Genomic DNA, 24,596 nt, shown 5'->3' on the forward strand with positions numbered 1-24,596 from the left:
ATCTATCTGTCCTTCAGAGCAGCCATTGTGTGAGTGGGCAGACTGAGCGGGCAATAACAGCTGCATCTGTCCCAATGCATTAATGATAAGGCTTTCATCAGACTCACACCTCTCATCTCCTGCTGGGGCGAAGAGCACCAACACATGCAGCCTATCAACTGGTTCAATAGACAGGAGAATAAACCTATACACACCCATGAGTACTGGGCTGCTCGGAGGCTCACAGACACACAATGCATTATCACTCACACCAAATCATTTCACTGTATCTGGTTAAAGCTCCTTGCCGCTCGTGGGTCCTGCTGGTAAACATATGGTTCAAAGGCTCACCCTGACGAACATGTCCAGCTCCGACTTGCGCCGTTTCTCCAGTTTTTCTATCTCGATCTGGCACGTGTGGCAAACGTACAGGTGGTTGACAGCTGGTCCCCCTCCGTACCTGCAGGGAGCGGTCCACATTAATTCACACAGATGAAATTAACTCAACAAAAGGTAATGATACCGCAACTGTGAGTGCACTGAGTAATGGGAGATCTGAAAATGTGTAAAGCCTCCAGCCAGTCTCTCGGTGGACCGGTCTACCATATGTACCTGCTGTAAAGGTGATCCCACACGTTCTGTGGCAGCATTACTACCAGGTCGTCGATGAATGTTGCTTTGTTTGGTGGCACACCTGATGAAACACGATGAAACACCCATCAGACATCGACAGCGTAACGTGGTAAAGAAACGACACACCTAATGTACATCTGTTAATAATATGTGTTGGAAACATTGTGACTGCTATTATGCACAAATCCAGTGTTTCCCCCTTTTCCCACCCCCAGTCCGTCTCATTAGAGTAGTGCTTTCCACTCTGGGGATCAGGACTCTGCAAAGGGTCCAACAAATAGATCTGAGGGGCCCCCAGATTACTAAAAGGATAAAAAAGAAGAAAAATCTGCAACAACCAAAATTGTTATTTTTCCTATTATTTGGTCTTTTTTTTTTTTTTGAATAGTTTCACCTCTTCCAGTCTTTACAAAAAAACCTTCCAATGAAACAATCCTAGACACTAAAGCTATAATCTGTGACTGGAAATCACAAGTACATTGCCTCATTTAAGGGTTCCCAGGTCAACAACATTTAGAATCACCTCATTAGAGGACAAATGGCTTTTCCCCTTCAATTAGAGTATCCTTTCCTCGCCCTTGAAGCCAGACTACTCAATCTTACTGTGTTATTATATTTTGTTAATTATTTATATAATATAGCGAAACGTTACTTATTAAAAACTAAAATAAATTAATATCCTGAGTTGATGGTGAAGAATCGATTTGTTGGTGAATAATAAAATATCTTTACCTGGAACTGGAAGTGAGAAATGGTGTCCTGTCCCCAGACATAACAGTTACAGTAATCCCATCTGAAATATTAATTTAGCTTTTTCTATGCTGATTTATAATTAAAAATACAATGCAAACACTGACACGATAAGAACCCAAAATAAAGCCTGGCACTGGAACCCAGGGGACACTGCGAGGCAGCAAACTGTGTGCATGCAGATGAGTGACAATTTACTACAGCAGAGAAAAATGTAGCAGGACGGGATAATGAACTGTATAATGAAAAGCAACGTGAGATATAGCTATAGTGATAATCATCTGTATTAGTCATTCAGTTCACTTTATATTCAAATAATTGAATATGTATTATCTAACATGCAGAAAGTGAAAATAAACTGGGACATTTTTGGATTTCCGTTGAAAATAAAACTGGTGCAGCAACACAATCGAGGTTTCCCCGCACCGATATTATCTCTTCTTACTGCATGTACCTGACTAGCCAGTTATTATGTGCTAGTAAAGGAAACAACCTGTGAGTTACTTTTTACAGAATGAAACACATTTTCTGCTGCCACTGAATTCTAACAGCTTGATCCTAAATGTTCATTCTATCCTACTTATTTTTCAATTCCATAATTTCCAGTGCTCTCTGAATAGAGGGTGAATAAAGAGGGCTGAAAAGAAAGCAGCTTGATTGGCACAAACCCTTTTAGAATCCTTCCCTCTTCTCTGCTTGAATGAGAAAAAAGGATCATCTGCACAAAGAGAAGTAAAACCCCCTTTTGATGTCTGCTATGTTGTGGAGGGAATAAAGCTAAGCAAATGCTGCGTTAAGAGACGGAAGAGCGCAGTGCTTGTGCAAGAAAAAGGATTCCTGTTCAGGGAGACCTTGACCTCTGAGTGATTTCAGTACGACACGTACCTCCATGCAAACACAAGAAGTCGTCGTTGGAAATGGGCCCCGGCTCAGCAAAGGTCTTGAACTTGTTAAGCCACTGCCGGGAGATGTAGAACTGCAGAAGGCTGGGCTCCATCATGCTGAATAAACCAGACACCCTCCTACGTTCTTTCAGTGCGTCCTCGTTGCTCTTTCTGCGACAGGAACAGACCACAGATTAATCACTACTGCAACGGGGGTAATCAAAAGTAAGATGTAAGTTATGAATATCAAAGCAACGCGGCGAATATTAAAAAGCTACAGGGATGAATGGGCTCTTGTTTACAACTGTCTGAGTGTAAATATTAAAGTCTTGTGTGTCGGCTTACTTATAGAAGAGCACATATGCCTCAGCATTCTGCACACAGGATTCAGACACCTCGGTCACACTTTGGTCATCAAACTCATACCACAGATTGTTCACATCATTCCTGCAGTACGCTATGTAATGGCCACCTGGGATCAGACAGGGGAATGCGTTAGAGCAGCAGTCATAAACCTGACAAGTACACGTGAAATTTTTCTACAGGATAATGAATTCAGGACACTGAGTCTCAGTCTGAGCAGAAAGAGGAGTTAATCTGCCCACTCACTGCTGGCAGTTCCATGGTGACAGATGACTGACAGCAGGTCATAGTTGGAGGTCTGGGCGGAGCCGTCTTTGGCCAGGAAAGGCTGCAGGTCCAGGCCCTCGAGTGGGAAGGAGACGTGGGTGCTTATTTTGGTGGAGAACATCAGTTCGTGTCTGAAGCGCTTCAAGTGGATACACAGGATCTGGAGCAGAGAAACGCACATAGAAGTTTTATTTTAGAAATCCGGTGTGTAAAAAACATTAGGGATAAAGATTTGGGTGTCTTCATTACATGAAGTACTAGAGTTGACTGTATACCTCTGGCAAACTTTGCATTTTACAAAATTTGACTCCGTTTCGTAATCTAAGAGGAAAAAAGACGAAGAAGATGGGCAATCATTACAGTTCTAGAATATTTTTTTTTCTGTTTTTGTTCATGTGAAATAAATTAGTTAGTCCAGTTCAGTATTCAGCAAAGTCAGATTCTGTTACTTACTTCTTGCATTTTTCACAGCTGTACATGTTGTCTCCTAGAATACAACAAACATGATGTTATTAAGACATCAATCAAAATATTTGTGCTGGTAGAACAGATTGACGCCCACTTGCTCACCCTTTAGTTCATCTCTGGCAAAGAAAGCTGCAAGACAGTCTTGTAGCGTAACCACTGGACCCCAGAACCAACTACGAATAGAAACAAACAGAGCTTTGAATTTCAACAGAAAGAGCAAAAGTATAGAGCCGCTAATGCTCGATGTGAAGAATGAAAATAACTATAGTGTACGATTTTTACACACCTCTTGATGTATTCCATGACAAATGCAATCCAGCCCTGCGGTGCATACGCTTCCCCACAGGAGCCGGCTTTAACCAGGGAGGTCTGGTGGGTGGAGGAGTGGAGCTTGGCCAGGTCTTCCTTCCCCGGAATGGGCAACGAGATATCCTGGAAGTTCTCCAGGGTTACAGACACCTAACAGCAACAAGACACACATACAGATGATTCATCATTTTTGGTCACATTTCAATCCTTTTTACGTGGTTTTACAGAGAACTGGACTCATTGCAGCACAAATATCACAATATGTGACATGACAGTGGATCTACAACTGCAACAACAGTGTATAGTGACATCAGAGCTACACACCAAAGTAGATTTTTCTGTAACATTCAATTTTAGGACCTTGAAATGACTTATGAAACACTGTCCTGTTCTCTAGTGCTCCCCTGTTACTGTCCGTCTCGCCCTCTCAGCAATCCCATTATCTAAATAAAGAACAACAACAACAAAAACTGTAGCTGGATGTCCACACTAACCCGATCACAGGTGAGGCACTGAACTGAGCTGACAATGGTCCCATCAAAAACATCTGAGATGACACTGCGGTATTTCTTCTGACGCTTGTTCTTTGGTGGGGAGAATGTGGTCACTGCTGTGGGAAGGCAGAGAGAGAGAGAGAGAGAAATGTGAGAATAGTGCTGCACAGTATGTCAGCAAAGATAGACACGGCATATAACAACCTTAATAAAAACCACATCTTTTAAAGCTTTGAATCCGGATATGACAGCCTCTGATTATGCAGAAGTACCTTTCTTGTGTGCAGGATTTAGGCTGGGCCAGCCTGAGGCAGCTTTGGGCGGACTGCTGGACATTTTGGGAATGTGTCCCTCCATCTGGACTGGACTCTGTGGTCTTGTGTTGTTGGACATTTGGATGTCTGGGAAGGAATCTGGCGAAGAGCAGGCCAGACATTAGAGAGTTTCAGTTTCATAAATGTGATGCTGCGTATGTAATTAGTGCTAATATGTGATCAAGTTTGTGGAAAAGTAAAAAACCTGACATGCCTCTTCTTCTCCTCTATAATTACCTGATGTTCTGCCTTGAACCTTGATGGCTCCCTGGCTGCTGATAATGGGCGTGGTTTCAGTGGTGGTGTCAACATCTTTGTCTATGTCGACTCCAGTGCTTCCACCCATAACACCATTAACTCCGGAGCGGTAAAAGTCATTAATCATGTTCTTCTCCTTCTGCCACTCTCTGTTGGCCTGGATCTCGTCTTGCTCAGGAATCATCATCTCGGCCTCATTGGTGTCGTTTATCAGTACGTTTCCGCCCTGCACCTCATTATCGGCCCGCTCACTGCTGCCGCAGGACTCGCATGACTGGAAGTCGTTGTCCGACTGACTGTGGTTGTCCTCCTCGGGGCCGTTGTCCACGGTGATGCCATTGGACTGGTCGTAGGGCTCGGGCACCAGTTCCTTCAGCTCCTCATGAAGTTGATCCATCAAACAGCGCAGAAACTCCTGGGAGTCCTGGAGGCCCAGTGGGGATCATCACAAGAAATGTTAGTTGAGGTAGCAAATTAGTTCTAGCTGGGAGGATTTTAGAGTTTTTTGCCGCTATTTTGGTCACAGGAGTCTGTGATAAAACTGTTAATTTATTCTCCCTGAAAACAACATAACGCAGCACTAATTCTTCCTAAATATAATCGAGCCTGACAGACACAGCAAAGCTTTCACAAAGCTAATTTTTGTCCAATTTACAAACAACAACCACTTTACCTCCTTGTTTATCTCAATTCTGCATCACAAAATCCGAAACCAAATGCTCATGAATGTGTAATCAAACTAAATGAGCCTCAGACATCCAATCTCCCTCTCAAGCCAGATGAACTCTCCTCTCCCAGGACCTGAAATGTTAACTTAATTCATAGCAATGCTAATTCCAAGGCTGTGCGGCCCAGCGTGGCGTGACAAATGAATATTACTCAGCTAACTCCTCTGAACAAACACTGGCAAGCCAAGAGGAAACAGCCCCTTTTATCATTTTACAATTCAGGCTTATAAATCGTCTATTTACAGACACCGGACAAAGACAAGACGTGCTCCAGTAAAACGAGCTTTGAAATCCTTTATATCTATAACACGTAAATCTTTTCTTTAAAGCACCACCTGGAATTAAATCAAGCAATTTACCTTAAGGTTTAAAGTGTGCATTTGTGTGTGAATGAAAGTCAGAAGCTCTGAGTTAGTAATTGTAAGGCAGACGATTCAGTTTATCTGGCTGAGTGATTTGAGCTGGAGCTAATGTAATTTCTGTAAAGGAATGAGCACGGAGGGATATGGAGTGGAAGAGAAAAAGGAGAGAGTGTAAAAGATCTGGGAAGACTTTATAGCCTGGGCTATAATAATCACAGCTCAGCACAAATTTGTTCTCAAAGGGAAAAGTTTAGTGACAGACATTTTTGAATTACGTGCTAGACCTATTCCTGTATATCATCGTCGTTTATTAGAAAATGCATTACCCACACATCTTTAAACACATTCTGACACCCACACATCACTACAAACATGATAATATTCCACTAACTGTATAATCAATTCAGACCTTAATCCGTGTTTTATATTCATATTTACTCATTTGCAAACCAAAGTGGTAAGCACAAGAAAATCCACCCGTTTAGGTCACAACAGCAGATTTCAACATATAATCAAAACAAAGTCGCAAACATACTGCAGAATAGGATTCCAACTGTGAAGAGAGCCTCCATATTTTATTTATGTAACAAATGTGTGCACATGCACTTAAGTTGCACATTTATTTCACCATCTGCAATGACCCACCTGCTGAGAATATCCTCTAAACATGGGGTTTATGGCTTTAATCCCCTGGAACAAGTTGGTTGGGACCACGTAGGAGGGTCTGCAAAAGTCACAAAATACAGCCTGCTTAACAAGTGTAATAAACAACATCACAATAAAGTCTGAAGTAGAGGTTGACATTAAGACTGGCTGCTACAGAAATGTGACTCAGGTTTGGCTGTGGAGTTAAACAGCAAGGTTACAGTACTGTCAACTGTGGAGTCTAAACTTGGGAAAGTAATTACAGTGACCACTGAATTATGAAATCAACTGTGGCTTGTGGGCAAGCTCGTAGGCTCTGTCAAGTAAAAGAAGGACTTATCCAAACAAAAGCAAAGAAAGTGACAAACATCTACCTGTTTTTGTGCCACAGGTCTGACACTAGTTTCTGGTAGCTTTTGCAGAGTGCAGGCTTCTTGTCCGTCCTCACCATGCCACCGCATTCAAGAAAGAACTGTGTCAAGGGCGGGCTGCGGTGGAAAGATGGATAAATATATGATAAGTGGGCACCCAACGAGCTTTTAATGGCTATTTGTCCCTTAACAGATTGATTACTATGAGTAAAAAGCTTCCATTGCAAAATCCTCGGTAAATCCAAGAGAAGCAGATATAATTCAGAGAACTAGTAGATAATGTAATGTTATTATAAGCCGTTATGTTTGCAGATGACTGTTTAAGATCTGCAAATCCTCTCAGGTTTAGTATGTTTTTGTCATTATATTCACAAAGGTCACACACAGCAGAAGATTACAAACAGCGAAGTAAATCCAGAGAGGTTTACTACATAATGCTGTCTTCTGCCTGTATTTTTAATTCATTACAGTCATATTTCATCCGTAGAGTAACATCACAAATTCCCAGAGGTACTAAAAAAAACTCCACATGCAGCTAAAAGTTGAAGGACATCGGAAAAAACTGGGAAAGAAAAAAAAAAACAGCTGAGGGGATTTTCATTTGACGGCTACAGAGTAGACAGGAATTTGCAAGAAAGAGACAAACTACAGAATGAATAAGGCATGGAGCGTTCCCTTCCCTTGGCAGGAGAAAAGTCCTTCGAACTGAATAATGACCCGACAGTGACTGAAAGAACCGACGCCCACACAAACAGACATCAAAAGAAAGTTTCAGAAAAAGGTCCCTCCTTCCGCAGCTGCGTGACTCAGTTTCTCCTATTTTTGGAAATGTGATTTAGATTGCAAATTTTGACCCACATCTTTTCCCATTCTGACTTGTATCCAGACTAGGCATCATCGGTTTAATTTTTAAATGCACCAGCCCCCGGGTAGATAGTATTACATAGGAGGAAGAGGTTTGCTGTGCTTTGCTGTTCCATGAAAAATAAAATAAAAAAATAAGATGTACAAAGTAACACAGCCTCGGGCTCTGCAGTGTTGCCCCAATTTAAGTGACCACACCAACGATTCAATCATAAAGAATGAATCAGAAGGACTGGCAACTCAATAAACAATAAAAAAAAAAAAATGCAGCAGACTGGCAGAGGAACAGTAAAGGGAGACACATAAAAAAGACATAGTGGGAAAAGAAAGGGAACAGAGAAGGAGAAGGGGACAGAAGAGATTGGGAAAGAGTTGGTGTTCATTAGTAACAGAAGACCCTACAGGGAACTACAAAAGGCCATTTCTGCCATCTCAAATGGTGCACTGCAGCAATTTTCACTCTGCCGTCAGTCTCCTAAATGAGCATAGCAATGGTCCTTTTTTTCCATCAACAAGTGCCAGGCGGGCGGCGAATGCAACCGCAAACGTCTGCTGTAAAAATAAGCGAGCTGAAAGTGTGAAAGGTGAGAGAAACGTAACGCGAAGAAATGAGCAAAAGAGCATGAAGGCGATGGGCGGGACAGACGGGGTAGATGCGGGGACAGAAGGAGGTTAGGAGAGGTCTCACCAGTTGGACAGGGCCTGGAGAGCGGCGTTCATGTAGCAGGTGTTGCCTATGTTCTTCAGCCCTGTCAGGCCTGAGGGAGACAGAAACACACAGGGGAAATTAAAACAAGCAACTCATAAAAATGTGAATTTTGATGGCAGCCGGAAAGCTTCTACATTGTTAAGGAGACCCATTCCATTTCTAACATTAATATTTTACAGCAGGAGCAGAAAAAGTAAAAATAAAATGTTATTTTCTGACTACAGCAGAGGTAGCTGATTCATTTTATACCAGGGTTTTAAAAGTCTGGCATTGTGGGGCTTCCCCTCAGACAAAATAAACACCCCCACCGACCCCTAAACCCCCGACAAAACGGTTAATATTAATGGATTGTGTCACTCCCTCTTTTATTCTTTGTCTTACTTGTATTTGGGGTATAATCATGCTCAAGTTTTGTAACTACAGTTGCCATAATACTTAGGGGGGATGTAAACATAAAGTATAATGCTGACATTGATTCAGCAAGATATGCTGTTGGCTCCAAGTTTTTTAGCCAATATTTGTTCACATTTTTGGAAGTTGGCACCAAAAAAAGCATGCTGAATAAGCTATTGTAAAAAGGAGAAGGTATAAAGAGTTATAGGAGCTTTTTTCCTGATTTCCAGGTAGATTTATTAAATCTTTTTCACATCGGACATTGGAGGTAATGACATCCTCTGAATGCGTCACATCAAATCAAAAAATATGTGTATCATATCTGTGTGTTCAGACCGGACTGTGTTGTGACTCAGCAAATTGCAGCAATCAGGTTAAAGAAGCTTAACTGCCTCCATGTTGACTGTGGTGATAAGTGGGTCAAATCAGCCAAAGTACAATAACTAACTTCCTGTTGTTTTTAACAACAGCATGCATCTGTCACTGTCACCTCAGGAAGTATCTTTGCTTCATGTCTCTCCCTCTGCACCCCACCAACAACAACTCCTCCCCGGGGAGGTCAAAAAGGCGCCACACGGTATAAAAACCTCTGATGTTATGTGACCAGCTTTACTCTGCAAAGGACATTAGTCTTACGAAGCTTGTTTACTCCAACTCCTGATCATATGATCTGTATGTGTGACAGTGCCTGGTGCCAATGCCTGGGCTGCTCCACATGAGGCTTAACATATGTCATTCGGTGGAGGGTGTGTGTGTGTCTCAAATCACTGAGTGAAACTATTATTTGCATTGGTGGCTCCAGTGAGACTGAAGCACTCAGCGCTGATGTGTTAGCGCTACACTCACCCCACTGAGCCTGTAGTCCTGCGTAGGGACAGTGGCTTTCTGTTGCCTTTAGCTTTTGCAATGTGTCTGGCACCGTTAGTGGTGATCGGCCCTTACCAGCACATACGTATGACTGAAAATGGTTGGTTAGTTTGTTTTGATAGTTGCTATATTCTCTGTGGTGTGTACATCTTTTAACAGAAGACTTGAGGCAGAGTGAGGCAACGTATCAGCTGGTGTACTTTGAAGTCTGGGTCTTTAAAAACACTCGTCTGGCCATTTACTGCTCTTATTAATTCAAATTTACAGGTTAAAATTCAAGCATGTGCTTTGAACCAAAGAAACTGCTGATTACTGAGCACCTGTGTTAGAGGTTTAACCTCAAATCATCCACGTAATGTTCATCTTTTTTCACTTTGTCATACTTGGATTAACAGCTGATAAAAGTTAATTAAATTTAGTCACCTCACTGACTTTAAAAGTATATGATTTTAATTATTTTCTATTATTGAAACATGCGTCTACTGCAGCAGCACTGTGACTGTAGATTAGAAAATTCTGTATTACTGCATTCAGGTTTGTTTCCCCAACGTGTTGACCTTGTAGCTGATATTTGTGGGAACAACCAGTATCGCCCGTACTGTAACAAACAGTGTCACTAGTGATGGATTATAATTATTTGTGTCACTCATTTTGTGGTAAGCTGACCTCTGGCACGCAGTTCATCCTCCTCCTCTGTCTCCATGTCCACGTCTTCACAGCCTCCATTAGGGGGCACTCTCAGAGAGGTTGGGCTCTCAGGGGCCCTGCTGTTATCCTGGAGCAACAGCACAACATACACAGACCTCATCGTAAAACTCTTATCTAGTAAATAAATAACAGCGCATAACTTGACAGTTCAACCATCACTCGGGATACAATGGTGAAAACTGTTATCGTACAGTATTACAGGAGAGCACGTAGTTGTGTAAGTACACGATAATGCTGTAAACATGCAATATAAACCTGTCTATCCATACACACTTGCACAAAGATAACTTTAATACTGCATTTAATCTATACTCAGGAATTTGAACTTCTTCTTTAATTGCAGTTGTTCAATATTAACCTGCTTTATGACTGTTCAAATAAAAAAAAAGGCATGGCTGTAAACCGCAAAGACAATAAAACATGATGACAAATGGTGGGGGGGGGGCCTGGCTCTTACCTGGCCAGCATTCTGCGGAGAGGGAAGGGGTTTGCTGTTGGCGTGGGGAGAGTGAGGACCTAGTTTGCGCTCCAGGAAAACCTCCTTGCCGCAGGCGTAGCACCACACTCGAAGCGTGGTCAGGTTCACTGTGAGGTTGTGCCTCGTCTCCTGCGCACAAAGTCGTTACAGAAAAACACGTTTTGTGAACAGGCATATCAGACCGTAAAAACAAAGTGAAACAAGAAGTTAATATTTGTCCAAGAGCAGCTAATAAAGCACATTCTTATCTTATCTTCAAGATGCTTCTTAATCTAGCGATCAACATCTTGTTAGACAATAAACAGGTTGTTTTTGCTCTTATATAACAAACATACGTGTGCTTGCTGGCCGGCCTGATCTGTGGTGTACAAACCTTAAGGAAGGTTCTGGCACAAATACTGAACAAAATGTTTTCAGCCCAAATAAGGTAATGTCAGATCGTGCCACTTTCTATTAATAACAACAATCCATTACTGCGGTCTAGTGTATCACTGACAAAATGAAAATGTATGCTATACAAGGTCAGCGTTACTGATGATTATTGATTTAGTAATTTACAAGAAATATGTACAGAAAACTAAAACCCCACCTGCAATCATATCAGATACAGGGCCAACAATAACTGAGTAGTAGTACAATTTTACTTTGATTTGTACTTTTTTAATTATTGCAGCTCATTTTGGGTCAAATTGCCATCTACAATCATGTAAACAGGGTATGAGGGCTGCAGTTAACACATATTTTATTGAATAATAATAATAATTAAAAAATAATCACTGTCAATTAACCGGTCTACAAATTGCTTGTTTTGTTTGATCAAAAGTCCAAAACCCCAAAGATATTCAGTTTATCATCATGAGACAAAGAAAAGCTACAAATCCTCACAGTTGAGAAGCTATCAATGTTTTTATTTTACTTTTTATTTAAAATGTATATTCCCAAGAAGCTGGCATTCAACACTAGCACCCACTCACTCCCATTCAATGAGATTTCTTACACGTAAACCAAATCAACCTCTTAACCCTCCCAAATATGAAGACCCAGTACACTGCTGTGTTTAACATTTTGTGATCAAGATGTTGGACACCAGTTTCCAAGCTGAGTGTCTCAGGTTACAGGTTCAGGTAGAGGCAGAAGAGGGTTGCAGCGGGGCAGATTTTTGCTGCTGTGGAAACATGGCAGAGTTCTGCTGACCCACTGCTCTGACAAACACCAGCAGCCTGGCAGGTCGACAGGAGACTGAACGTGAGCAGCAGCCGACCAGCAGACCCTGCATTATTCATCAGGGCTGCATTAGCCTTCGCACAGCGGGGCAGAGCAGAGCTGGCAGAGGGGACACACCAGACTGAGCACAGCCATGAAACTCCATAGCTTAAATAATTTATGAAGGAAAGTATACAGGTAGGGTATTAATAACAAGCTGGATTTATAGAGCTCACCAGCCCACATAATGTTTTGTATTACAATTAACTGTTTTGTAGCATTTATATTGATCACTTGTATTATTAATTTACTTCTGGTCTGCTCAAGTATTCAATATCATATCTTAAAAACAAATCCTTAGTGCTCCTTCTACACACACTCACACAGAATAATACATACCAAACCAAGGTGATGTAAAAACCTGCCTGAGCGTGTCAGCAACTCATATTATGCTCACACATACAAAATAAACACTGCACAAATGTTTATGACGTTGCAGCACCAGCTAAGATTTAACATCTGCTTCAGTTCGGATCTTCTGATTCAGAAGCAAGCTGGCTCTGTTTTTGTCTGCAAAATTACGTCCAGGCTCCTCTCTCGCCTCTAGGGTTAGGGAATGAGAAATATATTATTCTTCTCAGGGTGAATATGTCAGTGGATTTAGTATTTAAGCTGGGGAGTTGCATGGCCAGATTCAGAAGAAAACCGCTCAAGAACTGACCGACAAATCTGGAATACTGGTAGCTCAAAAGCAACTGTAGGGCTGTGTGGCCACTTTCCAAAACTTTATCTGCAATACGAAGAAGGATTTCTTTAAAGTTTACCACCGGCTGACTTAGCTTCAGAAGTCCTCTCTGGTGCATAATGATGTTTGAAATACGATCTACATGTAAATACTAATTATGTTTTCCCATTTGGTTAGCAAAAGTACAAACACAAGTAGAGCTTCAACTTCTATAATTAGTTTATCTAGCTGCAACTTCTAACTCAACACCCAACAGTCTCTCTTATTTACCCGCAGTATAGTTTGACTGGCCCCTCATCCCCAAGCACTACTGAATCTGATCTGATCCAACAGCAGTCGTTCTCATTGCATAGTCAAGAGATTAAAATCCCTCCCCTCAGGGCCTCCGAAGCACTAATTAAGCATGGCCTTCATTCTCACAAGATTTAAAGATGGCTCTGGCTGAAAAAACACAAAAGGCGGCTGCGCGAGCGGCACAGACAGATGTTCTGGATACGCGGACAGATATAAAATTCACTGGTGATATCATTTAAAATCAATCAGGCTAATATTACGTTTCTTTGCCAGCGTGCTCCGTATGAAAAGTCTTTCATCTGGATGGAGGGCGCTCTACTTCTGAAGAGGTTTGCATTTGAACGGACCCTTTCTGGACAATGGTTTGAGCAGCCATGCGGATACTAATGGGCAAACTCCTTCTCGCTTTCTATGCCTGGCGTGCTGCAAGAAAAGCATTAGTCAACACTGGGAACACCAGAGGCTGAGTGAAGCTTCAGAGCAGCCAGGAGGGGCAGATACTGTAACCATGGAACTGACTGAATCTCCCCCACTTCCCCGAGGAATGGCAATTAATAATAGATGTTCCACTGCTGAAATCGCACTGAATGTGGAGGTGTAGGCAGACAGAGCTGGCGAGATGGTTTTTAAAAATTTGTGCACTTCAGAAACTAAAAGATGCCCGCGCTGGCTCTTCGATCGTGGAGAGATTTTATTTTATAAAGCAGTGCAGGAGGCAGTTTTATTCCAAGTCTCTTGAGATTCTGAAGTGGTATTCCTGTCCTGTCCTGTCCTGTTTGGCCACCCCTGCCTCCTCCGCTTCTCTCCTGACTCCACCACTCCTCTTTTGGTTACATCTTTTTTTAAATTCAACATCACAGTCGAGGATATAAGAATTCCTCCCGAGTCACATCCCTTGCTCTCTGCATTGATTAATATTTCCCCCCCTCGCTGCAAGGCATCAGAAAGGTCGGAGGTCTCTCACCTGCGAGTGCACAGTGCTGTGGTCAGTGTGAGATTCTCCACAGCCTACATACGCACAGCCATTCTGGAGAGAAACAAAAGACACAAGGGGGTTAAAAAAAACAAATAAGAAATGTTTTCGGTGATGTTATCAGGATGTTATCTTTCAAACCAACAAAAAACACATTTTTCCTCCCCTAGTGAGCATCGTCTTACCTCCAAACACGCCCACAAATTTGGTCCTCCAACTTTACAGTCCTGGCACTGGCCCTAGAAAAGGGTTAAGACACTCTTAGAGTTAGAGTTACACAAAATCAGCGAGTCAGCAGCAAAGTCTGAAAACACAGACAGAATCGTCAGGCTTCGCATTGAGACTTGGTAAGATGGATTTCTGCAAGACTTTACGAATATGATAATAAATAATAAATCTATTAACTGATTAACTGACAGCGTTTGCTACAGATCTGATGGTGCTGCAGAAACTTTATAAAGAAGAGTGATAAGTTATGAGCAGGGCGGGGGACAGAGTCATGACGGAGGGTCACTCACATGGGATTTCTGAATGAGCTCCTCCTTGGTGATCTCCCCCACACAGTCCAGGTGGGGGCAGTCACAGCTGGACGCCGGCGGCATTACTCACCCACAGGTCTGAGAAGACTGAGAAGACAGAGAAGACAGAGAGACAGAGAGAGAGAGAGAGAGGGAGAGAGAGAGGAAGAGATGGAGGACAAAACATAACCTTCAGTACACAACTTATGTCTTAAGTCAGGTGACTGCTTGATTTCCTGTTAATAAAACAACGCCGGACTTCTTGTTATAAAAGAATGTTTATCGACCCCACAACTGATATGTGATCGAGTAACAGGAGATTTATCCAAAGAACAGCGCAGAGGAGAAGTGAAACAGTCAGGCTAAAGTAACCCGAGTCCTCGCCACACAGCATACATTTTTCCATGCCTGCGTGACTGACGAATTCCTCTTATTATCGACCACTGACACACCAAGCAAGCACAGCTGTCAACAGCTCATGTGGAACAAGCGGCGTCTGTGTCCGTCACCATGAGTGGTTTCAGTGCTGACGATGCACAAAAACTGTCAGATTTATGAGCAAGTTAGAACAAATCTTTCTGCAAACAATTACTCATTTCTACTCATCACCAAAGCTCAAAGCGTTGCTAATGTGCGAACACGGCTCATGTGCGTTATCACCGTTATCAGCAGCGAGGGGACCTGTAGCTGCAGAGCGACACAGAAAAAGTAGCCCATGTCACAGAGGGCGAAGGAGGAACGAAGGAGTGACAGCGAGTGTGTTGACATGTGCAAAGTTGTGGTAAAGTTGTGCTTGTAAACATCGTATCCTAGTTTCAGAAACCTGGATAAGCCTTTCGGCGTCATAAACTGCGTGTTCAACACTCGGTCAGTAGAGATGAGTGGCAGAGATTTGGAGTTTAGGAATCGAAGGCATAAAACCACAAAACGATGTTCCCATTAGCTCTGACTAGAAGCCCATTTCATACTTTAATATGCAGAAAAAACGGAGTGCAATTTCCTCTTTTGGTCCAGAAAAGCCCGTCTCTGGAGCAGCACCAAGCACTGTACAAGCACAATACACTCTTTCAGGAAAGTCCGTTATTTTCCTCCCGTTTAAAAATACAATTACGTGTGTACCCCGACCGAACAACGGTCTTTGCAGTGGCAGACAACAGCTTTGCTCCTGTTCTTATTACAACTCTGACAACACCTCTCAAACCTTGCATCAGATTACTGGGTGCTGCATTTGTAGCGTAGTTTTTATTCAGCACAAACGTTCCTGTCATAAATGACTTCATCTCTTTTATGATGGACCCTTTTCTGTCGCTCTGTCTTCCAGCCGTGTATGAAAAGATGAAGACTGGCAGCTACCCAACGAGAAGTACGAGGCCTGTACAGTGGGATGACAGGAAACCACTGCAGGCTTCTATTATCAGGGGGGGTTTTTTTTTTTGAGAAAGGCCGCACCCATCTCCTCCACAAATGGACACACAGCTCACAAACTGCCTCCGACAGCCCTAAAGGGAGTAAGTAACAATGATTATTACAGGTTAGGTTAAAATGTATGAGAAAGAATTCACTCTGCTGCTTAAAATATGTAATAATATATTAACAAAGCTTTAAAAACTTTATTCCAGGAGTCACTACAGCTACCGTCACGTGTAATAACAAAAAAAAAAGACTTCCTCTGGTTGAAAAGGCCTCTTCAGACCTAAATGTTTTAATGTTAATATGTGTGTCGCCCACAAATAATGTCTGTGGACCACACTGCTTTCGGCAAGGCCACAAAGTGAGGGTCCGGCGGGAGGCTGCGCGCTGACATTTGGGCTCTGGAGGAGTGTTCGAGTGTCAAGGGTATGATGACAGCAGAGCCAAGCCCACAGCTCTCTAACGCCGCACATGATTCAGCACATTTGAACCACAGCAACATGGGTAAAAAAAAACTACCTCATCCTACCTGAACTGTACAGCTCTGGTTTGTCAACAAACATATATAAGAGAGCCGAGAGGAGGAGGAGCGCTGCCTGATATCTGCTGTGTTTTATGGTTGATAAGGTGATCGTTTGTGTCGACTCAGGGATCCACACGTTCGCTTGAAGACACAAAACTGTGATTTTAATCTGCCACGCAAAGAAGCGGATGCACACACACACACACACACACACACACACACACACACAAAGAGACACACACACACACACACACACACCATTATACAAAGGCAGGTCAAGTGGAGGATCAGGCATTAAAGCGCAGGAAAAGTTCAATGCTTGTAAAGTCCCGTTCCTGCCTGTTTCCTCACATAATCAATGAGTCTAATAATCATACTGGTTTACATGAAGTACAGCTTCTTTGTGTTCCCTGCATACAGTAAATCCAAAACAAACCGATAAGGGAGCAGGTTATATTTGTGTTACAGGCTCCTTTAATTGCATCCGTTCAGAAAGGTCAAACGATCAAACCCAGTGTGCCTCCACTAGTAAACACACAATATCTACCCCCCCCAAAACTCTCTCACCATCCCGAAAACCATCCTGACCTCTCTCACAGTCTTCACAGCCCCCATCAGCAGCATGCAGGAGCTTTTAATCCCGCACAAAGAGGAGGTGCAGGCCGGGTGGGGCGTTGACCCAAACCGGGCGGTGCACATGAGTCTTTTTGGTGCCAGTTTCCGTGTTAAACGCAACGCAATTTTGTTTCAACGCCGCAACGCTGCACAAATAGTAAACCTAAACACCTAATAGCACAGTTTAATAAAAAAAAAAAAACAACAAGTATTACCCATTAAAAAAGGATGGACATCAGGTTTCATGTTGCACACGTAACGTTACCTGGCTGCTAGATGTTAGTCTGCGCGACGTTTTTAATTTTAAAAGTAGCCGCCAACTTGTTTCGGAAGGTGTTTTTTGTTTGTTTTTTAATAGCAGGTAGATGTTTTATGTGAGATACATACAGTATGTGTTACAGTGTGTGTCATCATTAGTGTGTGTTACAGTGTGTGTGAGGCCTCGTCCACTGCTCCAGTCGAGCTGTCAAACCCAGGCGAGGAGGCGCTGACAGCAACCTTTTAGCGTTAGCCTGTCGCGAATAATCGGCCATCCCGTTATTATCTCGCTTTGCAACTTCGCCCTGGCACTTTAAATAACGCCCAGAACAAGCGGCGGGTTCGTGCAGCCACGTTAGATGCTGCTGGGAGAGTTCAGGTGCGCTGAAGGGTTTTTTCTGATAACCGTCTCGTTAGTAGCAGGCCAGCTAACTCCCCCCCCTGCTGTATTACAGGATCCCCGACGATCCCACAGTCACTGAACATGAACCTCGATCCTTACCTGCACGACGAGACACAACAGAACCGACGTTAGTCCGGTAGATCCAGTTGTAGCGGCTGTGTGGAGTCGGATTCAGTGTGAGTTTAGAGACATATTCAGACAGTAATCCTCCACATTAACCGTCCCTCAGCGTGGTTGCTAACGTTACGGCTGACTCCGCCCCCTTCCGGTTTAAACCCCTATATAAACCCTCCCAGTGCTGCTGTAAACAGTGATAAAGTCAGCTTTCTGCTCTTTATACTGCACTTTAAGGTATATTTATACTTTATAACAGTGGGGGATGGTATTATTTATATGTCTTAATAATAATGTAATAAGAGCTCATGTGTGACATTATATCAGAATCAGAAATACTTTAATAATCCCAGGGGGAAATTATTTTCATTATATACAAACAACATATATTAAGAACAAATCTATAACTTTATATATATATATATATATATATATATATATAAAAGATAAAATGTACAGTTTAAGCTAGTTTATTATAGCAGATATATGTAATGTTACTAAATAAATAGTGACTGTGATGATATTGTCTTTTGTCTTATTTTTCTAATGTGGGCTGGAAAAGAGTGAAAAGAGGGTCACCTGGTGATGGAAATAGTAAGAGCAGTATGCAGTAAACCCCTCCCTAGCGCCATCCAGCGTCTTAGTTTTATTTATTTTGCACATTTTATAGAATATATACACATCACAGTGATAGGAAATGGTTTAAAGTGCAGGGAGAACCCTGCTGGGCTTGTTTGAAGCCTCCAGCTAAAGTTAAAATTTCACAGTTTAAAAAACAGTGAATACAGAACCTAGTATGACTAGATTAAAAGTGAGACAAATAATTTAATATAATATAATAGTAATAGCAATAATAGCAATAATGTAAGTAGTATAACATTCCCTCTACCGAAACCATTTAGTGTATTCAAAACAATTTTGACATGCTTATTTGTAAGTTGACAGGAGGAAATAATAAATACATAATAACACTACTTTTAAGAAATAAATTATACTTTTTAAATTAATAGGAGCCCAAGTAAAGAAATAAATTGATGACAAAAATGACAATAACAAAGTAATACTGGTAAATACACGGTTAGGTCAATGTAAGTCAGGCTCATAAGTAATAAGGCAATTTTGACTAAAAAAGTCCAAATGTTGTCTTACTAGGTTAAAAATAAAACATTCTGTCATTTTTATGAGATAGTAAGAGAAAATGTTAGCTTTTAAAATAAAAATTATACAAAGTCAAAGTATAACATAATAAGTAAAAACTTTATTTGACTTTTTAAAATACAAAAATGAGATAGAAATTAAAAGATATTAGAAAATAAGATGTTGACCTCTTTAAAAGTATTCTAGGAATAATAGTATAATTTTGACTTTAAAAAAAAAGGTTTTTGTGCCCATTGCAAATATCTTTTATACAATACTTTTCACATTCCTGCACAAACTATTCAGCTTCAATTTAAAATAACAGCTAATGTCTATTGTTGTATTTATAATATTCTTTCTTATATTACTGTTAATTTTCTTTTTTCTGTTTTTGCTTCTTGATCTCCAGTCTTTCTTTTCTTTAATGACATTTTTCTCTTTCTATGTTTAAGGACACCAAGAAAAAATCCTGGTGAAAAACTCTGATATTTCAGTCTTTGTTGTAAAGTAGGAATAGAAATCCGTATCAAGACAAGATATGTTTATTTGTACAGTGCAGAGGCAATTCTTAGGGCTTCACATAAGGCAAAGAAAACTATTAAAACATGTAAAACACACTGAGGAGGAAAATAAATTCAATTAAAATAGAATATAGTGATATGAAATACAATAACATACAAGTTGACAATAAAGAAAAGGCAAGAAACACAGTAATCAGTAATCCCAATTCAATAAAGGAAATAGAGAATTGGTGCAACATTAATCTTTTTACTTTCAAGATAATATAGGATAAACTTTATTATACCCACACTGGGTAAATTCACTCACTACAGCAGCACCAGATACAACACAACAAATTAAAATACACATTAAATAAAATTACAGAAAAATACAAGATAAAAATGAAAATATAAAAAAAATAGAATAAGACAATATTCAGAAATAGGGGGGAAATTTGTTTGTTACAGTTGTTCTACTCACACAACGTTAAAGAAATAGTACTTATATACAATATCTAACATAATATACAAAATATAAATTAATGTATAGGTTTATACATATAGTAAAAAAAATAAAATTAAAATTAAAAATAAAAATATAAATATAATAAGAGCCTAAGAGATATAATAAGATAATAATAGTATAAATAAATTGCTGACAGAAATGAAATAAATAGAAATGAGTTTTAAGATTTGGGTGTTGCAGAGTTTAGAATAATTACAAAGGAATGACAAATAATCAAGTGAATAAGAGTTTGTATGTAAACTATATAACAGCTTTTTTTTTACAGATGTGATTGATTATGGCATTCACATTCACAGCAGGAGTATGGCCTGGTTACAAAGATAAATAATTGAACAGGACAAAAAAATAAATACAGCAGTATAGTTTAGGGATAAATATAGGTTATAAACAGGGGCTATGAATATTACAGTACAGCTTAAAGTCAAAATAGTCAAGTCGCTTTTATTGTTCAATTATTCACATGCGCCAGACATATTAAGTGTAATCGACGAGGACTTTCATTAATCTCCCACGATAAAAAAATTACACAGGCACAACAGACAAGAACATTACTAATACTGAAAAAGTAAACATTCAAATTCCACAACAGACAAGACATTTACTAATGCTAAAAGATAAAAAAAAGATAGACAATAAAATATAAAATATACAATAATATAAAATATACAATATACAATACTTATGGTAGTGCAAAAAAAAAGAAAAGTGAAACAGTGAAATAATACATACAGTTTTATTGTTATGGCCTCTACTCTGCTCTTATTATTGTACTTTTGGTGTTAATAATTTTTATATTTCATTATATTTTGTGTATCATTTTGCTTTGGTAAAATCCCTGGTGAAATAATAGTACATGTAATACTTGAGAAAACCGAGTGGGGGCGCCAAACTCCACAAAAGACGACAGGGGAGGTTGGGGGGGTTGAAAGCATGCTTTTATTTTGAAACTCACGCTGGAGCAGCGTCTGCTCTGTCGTTGGAGTCCTTCAGTCTGCAGCCGCTGAGGTCAGCCAGAGGACCGGCTCAAAACCACCGGGAGAGGAGAGTCTGTGGAGGAAACCTCTAAATGTACCGGTGATACCGTTTATACTTCCAACTTTGTCATGTGCAGTCAGAAGACAGTCAGTCAAATTGAGGAGTTTTTAGATGGTCGGAGGCGCTGCGAGCTGTTTTTAGCCTGGTTAGATAAGTTAGCTGTTAGCTGCTCAGACAGGCCAACAGCAGGAGTTTATCATCCATGTGCTTAAACTCAATATATAATTAAACTTAAAGACTGTTTCACACATATTTGGCTGCTTTTGTACCTTGAAAACATCTTTGAAACTCTAATTTACTGGAATATGTTTTTGGTATTGTGCTGATGTTTGAAAGCTATATATATATATATATATATATATAACTATAACTATTACATATATAACTTTGGATATTTCAATCTTTGTTGTAAAGTGGGAATAACAATGATTTTTATTGTCTTTATAATATATATTTTTTCTTTGTTAGTGTTCATTTTCTTATTTTATGTTAATGCTTCTTGACTTGCAGTCCTTGTTTTGTTTAACTACATTTTCTCTTCTAGGTTTAATTGTTACAACATTTAAAACACACTGAAGAGGATAATAAAATAACTTGAAATAGAATATAATGGCATAAAATACAAGTACAATACAAGTATGAATAAATAAATAAGTAAAAAGAATAGGCAAGAAACAGTCATAAGTTTCTCTATGTTGAATAAAAGTAATAGATGTTCAGTAGAGAAATGGTGTAACATTAGTGTCTAAATACTTACCATAATGTCTTTTACCAAGTTAAAAAATTAATTTTGGTCTTTATTTACTGGTGGTTTAATGCAGACACCCTGGATATATACATATTTCCCAGATCTCTGCCTCTTCAGTATTGCACTTGTCTGCAGTATATCCATGTTTTTAGACATTTTGCTCCTATTAATTCCCATGCAAACCGTCCCTCCAGCTGCGACATCTCATTCCTGTTCACAAAATTCAAACTGGATATCAGTCTGAACGGGAAGAGACACAAAAACCTGTAACATTACATCAATCTACATTTAGTTCAGGGTGGATGATCATCCATGTGATGAGCCACACGAGTCTCTCGCGCAAACTTAATTGGATGTTGCATGTTGTCTCGTCAGGTGGATATTACAGCGGCTTAGAAGATGCGGTCCTGTAGCGAGTGACTGTGTTTAGAGAAAGCAACACTGTGTTTGCAGAAAGATAAAGACTTTCTCATGTACTTCAGCCACTTTGTTCAGGCATGTGTACAATGTAAGGTAGGGTTTTAAATATTCTCATACCTTTTTAGTGGGTGTGCTCTGTCAGTTCTTTCATCATAGTTGTCATGCAAGTGATAATTGTGAAATTAATGAAACATTTTGTGAAATCAGGGAGTATTTTAACAAGACACAAGTGGTTGTTTAGCCGCTACTCTACTCGGGTTAGGCAAGCATTGCTACTTGCACATACATGTTAGAGGCTTTATGTAATATCGTCATTATATCCCCTAGGATATCCCCCTAAGCCGCCAAGGTTAAATCCCTGCATGTCACTCCCTCCTGTCATCCTCCTCAGGTCCAGCAGAATGGTGAAGAGGATAAGGGAGCTGCCAAGTCATGGATAGATCGCCACAATGACACATGAGACCCTCACAAACTCCCAGCTGTCTGTCAAGGCGGCTGCCCTGCGCATGGTTGACCTACCGCTGTCCGTGTACAGGTCTCTGGCACAGGTGAGGGTGTGTTTGGAAGTGGTGTGAGTTGGTCGACGGCTTTGTTATCGCTGGGTTCTGACTGTTTTCTATATTTGGGTTATGAGAGGTGAGGTTGTTGAGGGTATGATTGCACTTTCAGCTTCATAACTATTGTAAACATTGACTGTTTTCCTTCTAACATTAAATAGTTGGACCAAAATTATATAAGAAAATATCTGTTCCTTGTACAACTTCTTCAGAAATAGTACAGAGTACCATAAAACTCATAGGATACATTAGTATTCTCGTATTTTGTTATATATTCGCAGCTTGCAGCTCAGATAAACATCTGATATCAGTGAATCCGTCTTATTTGCCGATGTCAGTCAACAAGGCGATACCGATGTTCAGCTGATACATATCGGTGCATCCCCAGTTAACGTAACATTTCCCAAACCACATCTAAATAGTCGCGCTGTTGATGTTTTCAAGATAATTTCAAGGTTTTGAATCATATTTTATTTCACGTAGCTACAACACTCAGTTCTGCCATATTATCCACAGTATCTAGACTTGTATCGTAGTCGTCGTTATCCAGTTAAATGTGATTTAGAGGATGTAAATACAAGCAACATGACGTCACAGCTGGCTCATTTACTGGATGTACCTTTTGTAATTAGAAATAAACTAATGAACTATATAGTCGCACTGTTGATGTTTTATTATCAACTATATCTTATTCATCAAAACCTTTCAGTTCTAATAGTTGTCTTAAGTTTCTTTTCTTTTTATTCTATTTTGTACTTGATCAGAAAAGCATCTGTACGTGGCGAAGTGAGTTGTCTGAATGTCACATGTGATTAAAATTTGCTCAACTTCATTCACAGCGCTTCCTCTAATCCAGTTAAGAGAGCCTGTGGCTGCATCTGTTTATATGTGATTATACGTAGAGTAATACTACCTGTTGGAGCAGTTCAGATAAAGGCTTTGTGTGATGGAAACATACTGGACAGCAGCAGGTGTTAAGAGTTAATGTGACAGGGGAGTAAGGACAGTCAAAACTCAGTGTCTGGCTGGCTTCCATGAACATGAATACTAAGAGTTTATCAACACTTCAGTATCATACTCATATAAAACGTGTTTCTTTGTAGATATTTATATTACTGATAAAGTAGAAGTCAAAATCTTTATATAAAAATCTACCAAAGTAAAAGCTAATTTAGATGTATTTTCCTAAAAGAACATTGAATGTGATCTTTCAGAAAGGGCTGATGTCAAAATGGAACAAACATCTGAGACCAATCATCATTGTTCATAGTTCAGCAAAATGTAAATGTTTGAGTGAAGTAAAAACTTACATTAAATTGGTTACTGTAACCGATGTAAGAAAGGACTTCGACCTTTGCATGTGAATATTTTGTTGTTCGTTGGTGGTTATTTTTATTTTCCCCCTGGATAGTAGCCAGTGTTTTCTCTTAGCCACCCTGATGTTATAGTGTTTACGAGTAGTGCGTGACGAGTGTGTGTGGCTGGAGTCACGTAGACCCTGTGATATCGTTGAGGATCTGGTAGGAGCATGCCTGTAACATGTTCTAGTAGCAGGAACAGACACGGCATGGAAACTCCTGCAGCACCATTTAATCAACCCAGGCTCATTTAGTGGCTTTTTCCAAAAAGTCAATATTATGTCTGTTGTCATAGCTCCAAACTCTAGCGCGTTTATGTAATCATCAGTTGTAGGGAATGTGCAGCAGTGGTGTCTGTGTGGATAATCTCCCTCGTCGTTCACTGTTTCTATCTACAGACGGGGGGGGGGGGGGG

The 24,596-nt window shown here is 40.3% G+C and overlaps 2 protein-coding genes across 3 annotated transcripts in view; one reads left to right on the top strand and one right to left on the bottom strand.

Annotated features, from left to right (window-relative positions):
- Positions 1-18,041, bottom strand: part of usp33 (ubiquitin specific peptidase 33) — a 20,689-nt gene extending 2,648 nt beyond the window's left edge. The window contains exons 1-21 of the mRNA XM_035670481.1: positions 17,886-18,041; positions 14,578-14,685; positions 14,245-14,298; positions 14,051-14,113; positions 10,824-10,973; positions 10,325-10,433; positions 8,378-8,447; positions 6,829-6,942; positions 6,455-6,533; positions 4,699-5,143; positions 4,420-4,560; positions 4,148-4,263; positions 3,631-3,803; positions 3,447-3,517; positions 3,330-3,363; positions 3,152-3,197; positions 2,856-3,036; positions 2,592-2,718; positions 2,248-2,417; positions 592-673; positions 331-439 (exon numbers count right to left, since the gene is read on the bottom strand). Of these exons, the coding sequence (XP_035526374.1) occupies positions 331-439; positions 592-673; positions 2,248-2,417; positions 2,592-2,718; positions 2,856-3,036; positions 3,152-3,197; positions 3,330-3,363; positions 3,447-3,517; positions 3,631-3,803; positions 4,148-4,263; positions 4,420-4,560; positions 4,699-5,143; positions 6,455-6,533; positions 6,829-6,942; positions 8,378-8,447; positions 10,325-10,433; positions 10,824-10,973; positions 14,051-14,113; positions 14,245-14,298; positions 14,578-14,661 (2,418 nt within the window). The 5' untranslated portion in view covers positions 14,662-14,685; positions 17,886-18,041. The remainder of the gene's footprint in view (positions 1-330; positions 440-591; positions 674-2,247; positions 2,418-2,591; positions 2,719-2,855; positions 3,037-3,151; positions 3,198-3,329; positions 3,364-3,446; positions 3,518-3,630; positions 3,804-4,147; positions 4,264-4,419; positions 4,561-4,698; positions 5,144-6,454; positions 6,534-6,828; positions 6,943-8,377; positions 8,448-10,324; positions 10,434-10,823; positions 10,974-14,050; positions 14,114-14,244; positions 14,299-14,577; positions 14,686-17,885) is intronic.
- Positions 18,042-21,013: 2,972 nt separating this feature from the next.
- The window catches only part of miga1 (mitoguardin 1), a 16,018-nt gene continuing 12,435 nt past the window's right edge, over positions 21,014-24,596 (top strand). The window contains exons 1-2 of one of the 2 annotated variants that reach the window (XM_035671008.1): positions 21,014-21,131; positions 22,658-22,814. In XM_035671008.1, the coding sequence (XP_035526901.1) occupies positions 22,716-22,814 (99 nt within the window). In that variant the 5' untranslated portion in view covers positions 21,014-21,131; positions 22,658-22,715. Of the gene's footprint in view, positions 21,138-22,657; positions 22,815-24,596 lie in introns of both variants that reach the window. The other variant, XM_035671009.1, reaches the window with a different exon arrangement.

This window comes from Morone saxatilis, unplaced genomic scaffold (genome assembly GCF_004916995.1).
Source record: "Morone saxatilis isolate NCDOM2014 unplaced genomic scaffold, NCSU_SB_2.0 Contig23, whole genome shotgun sequence".
Taxonomy (NCBI): domain Eukaryota; kingdom Metazoa; phylum Chordata; class Actinopteri; family Moronidae; genus Morone; species Morone saxatilis.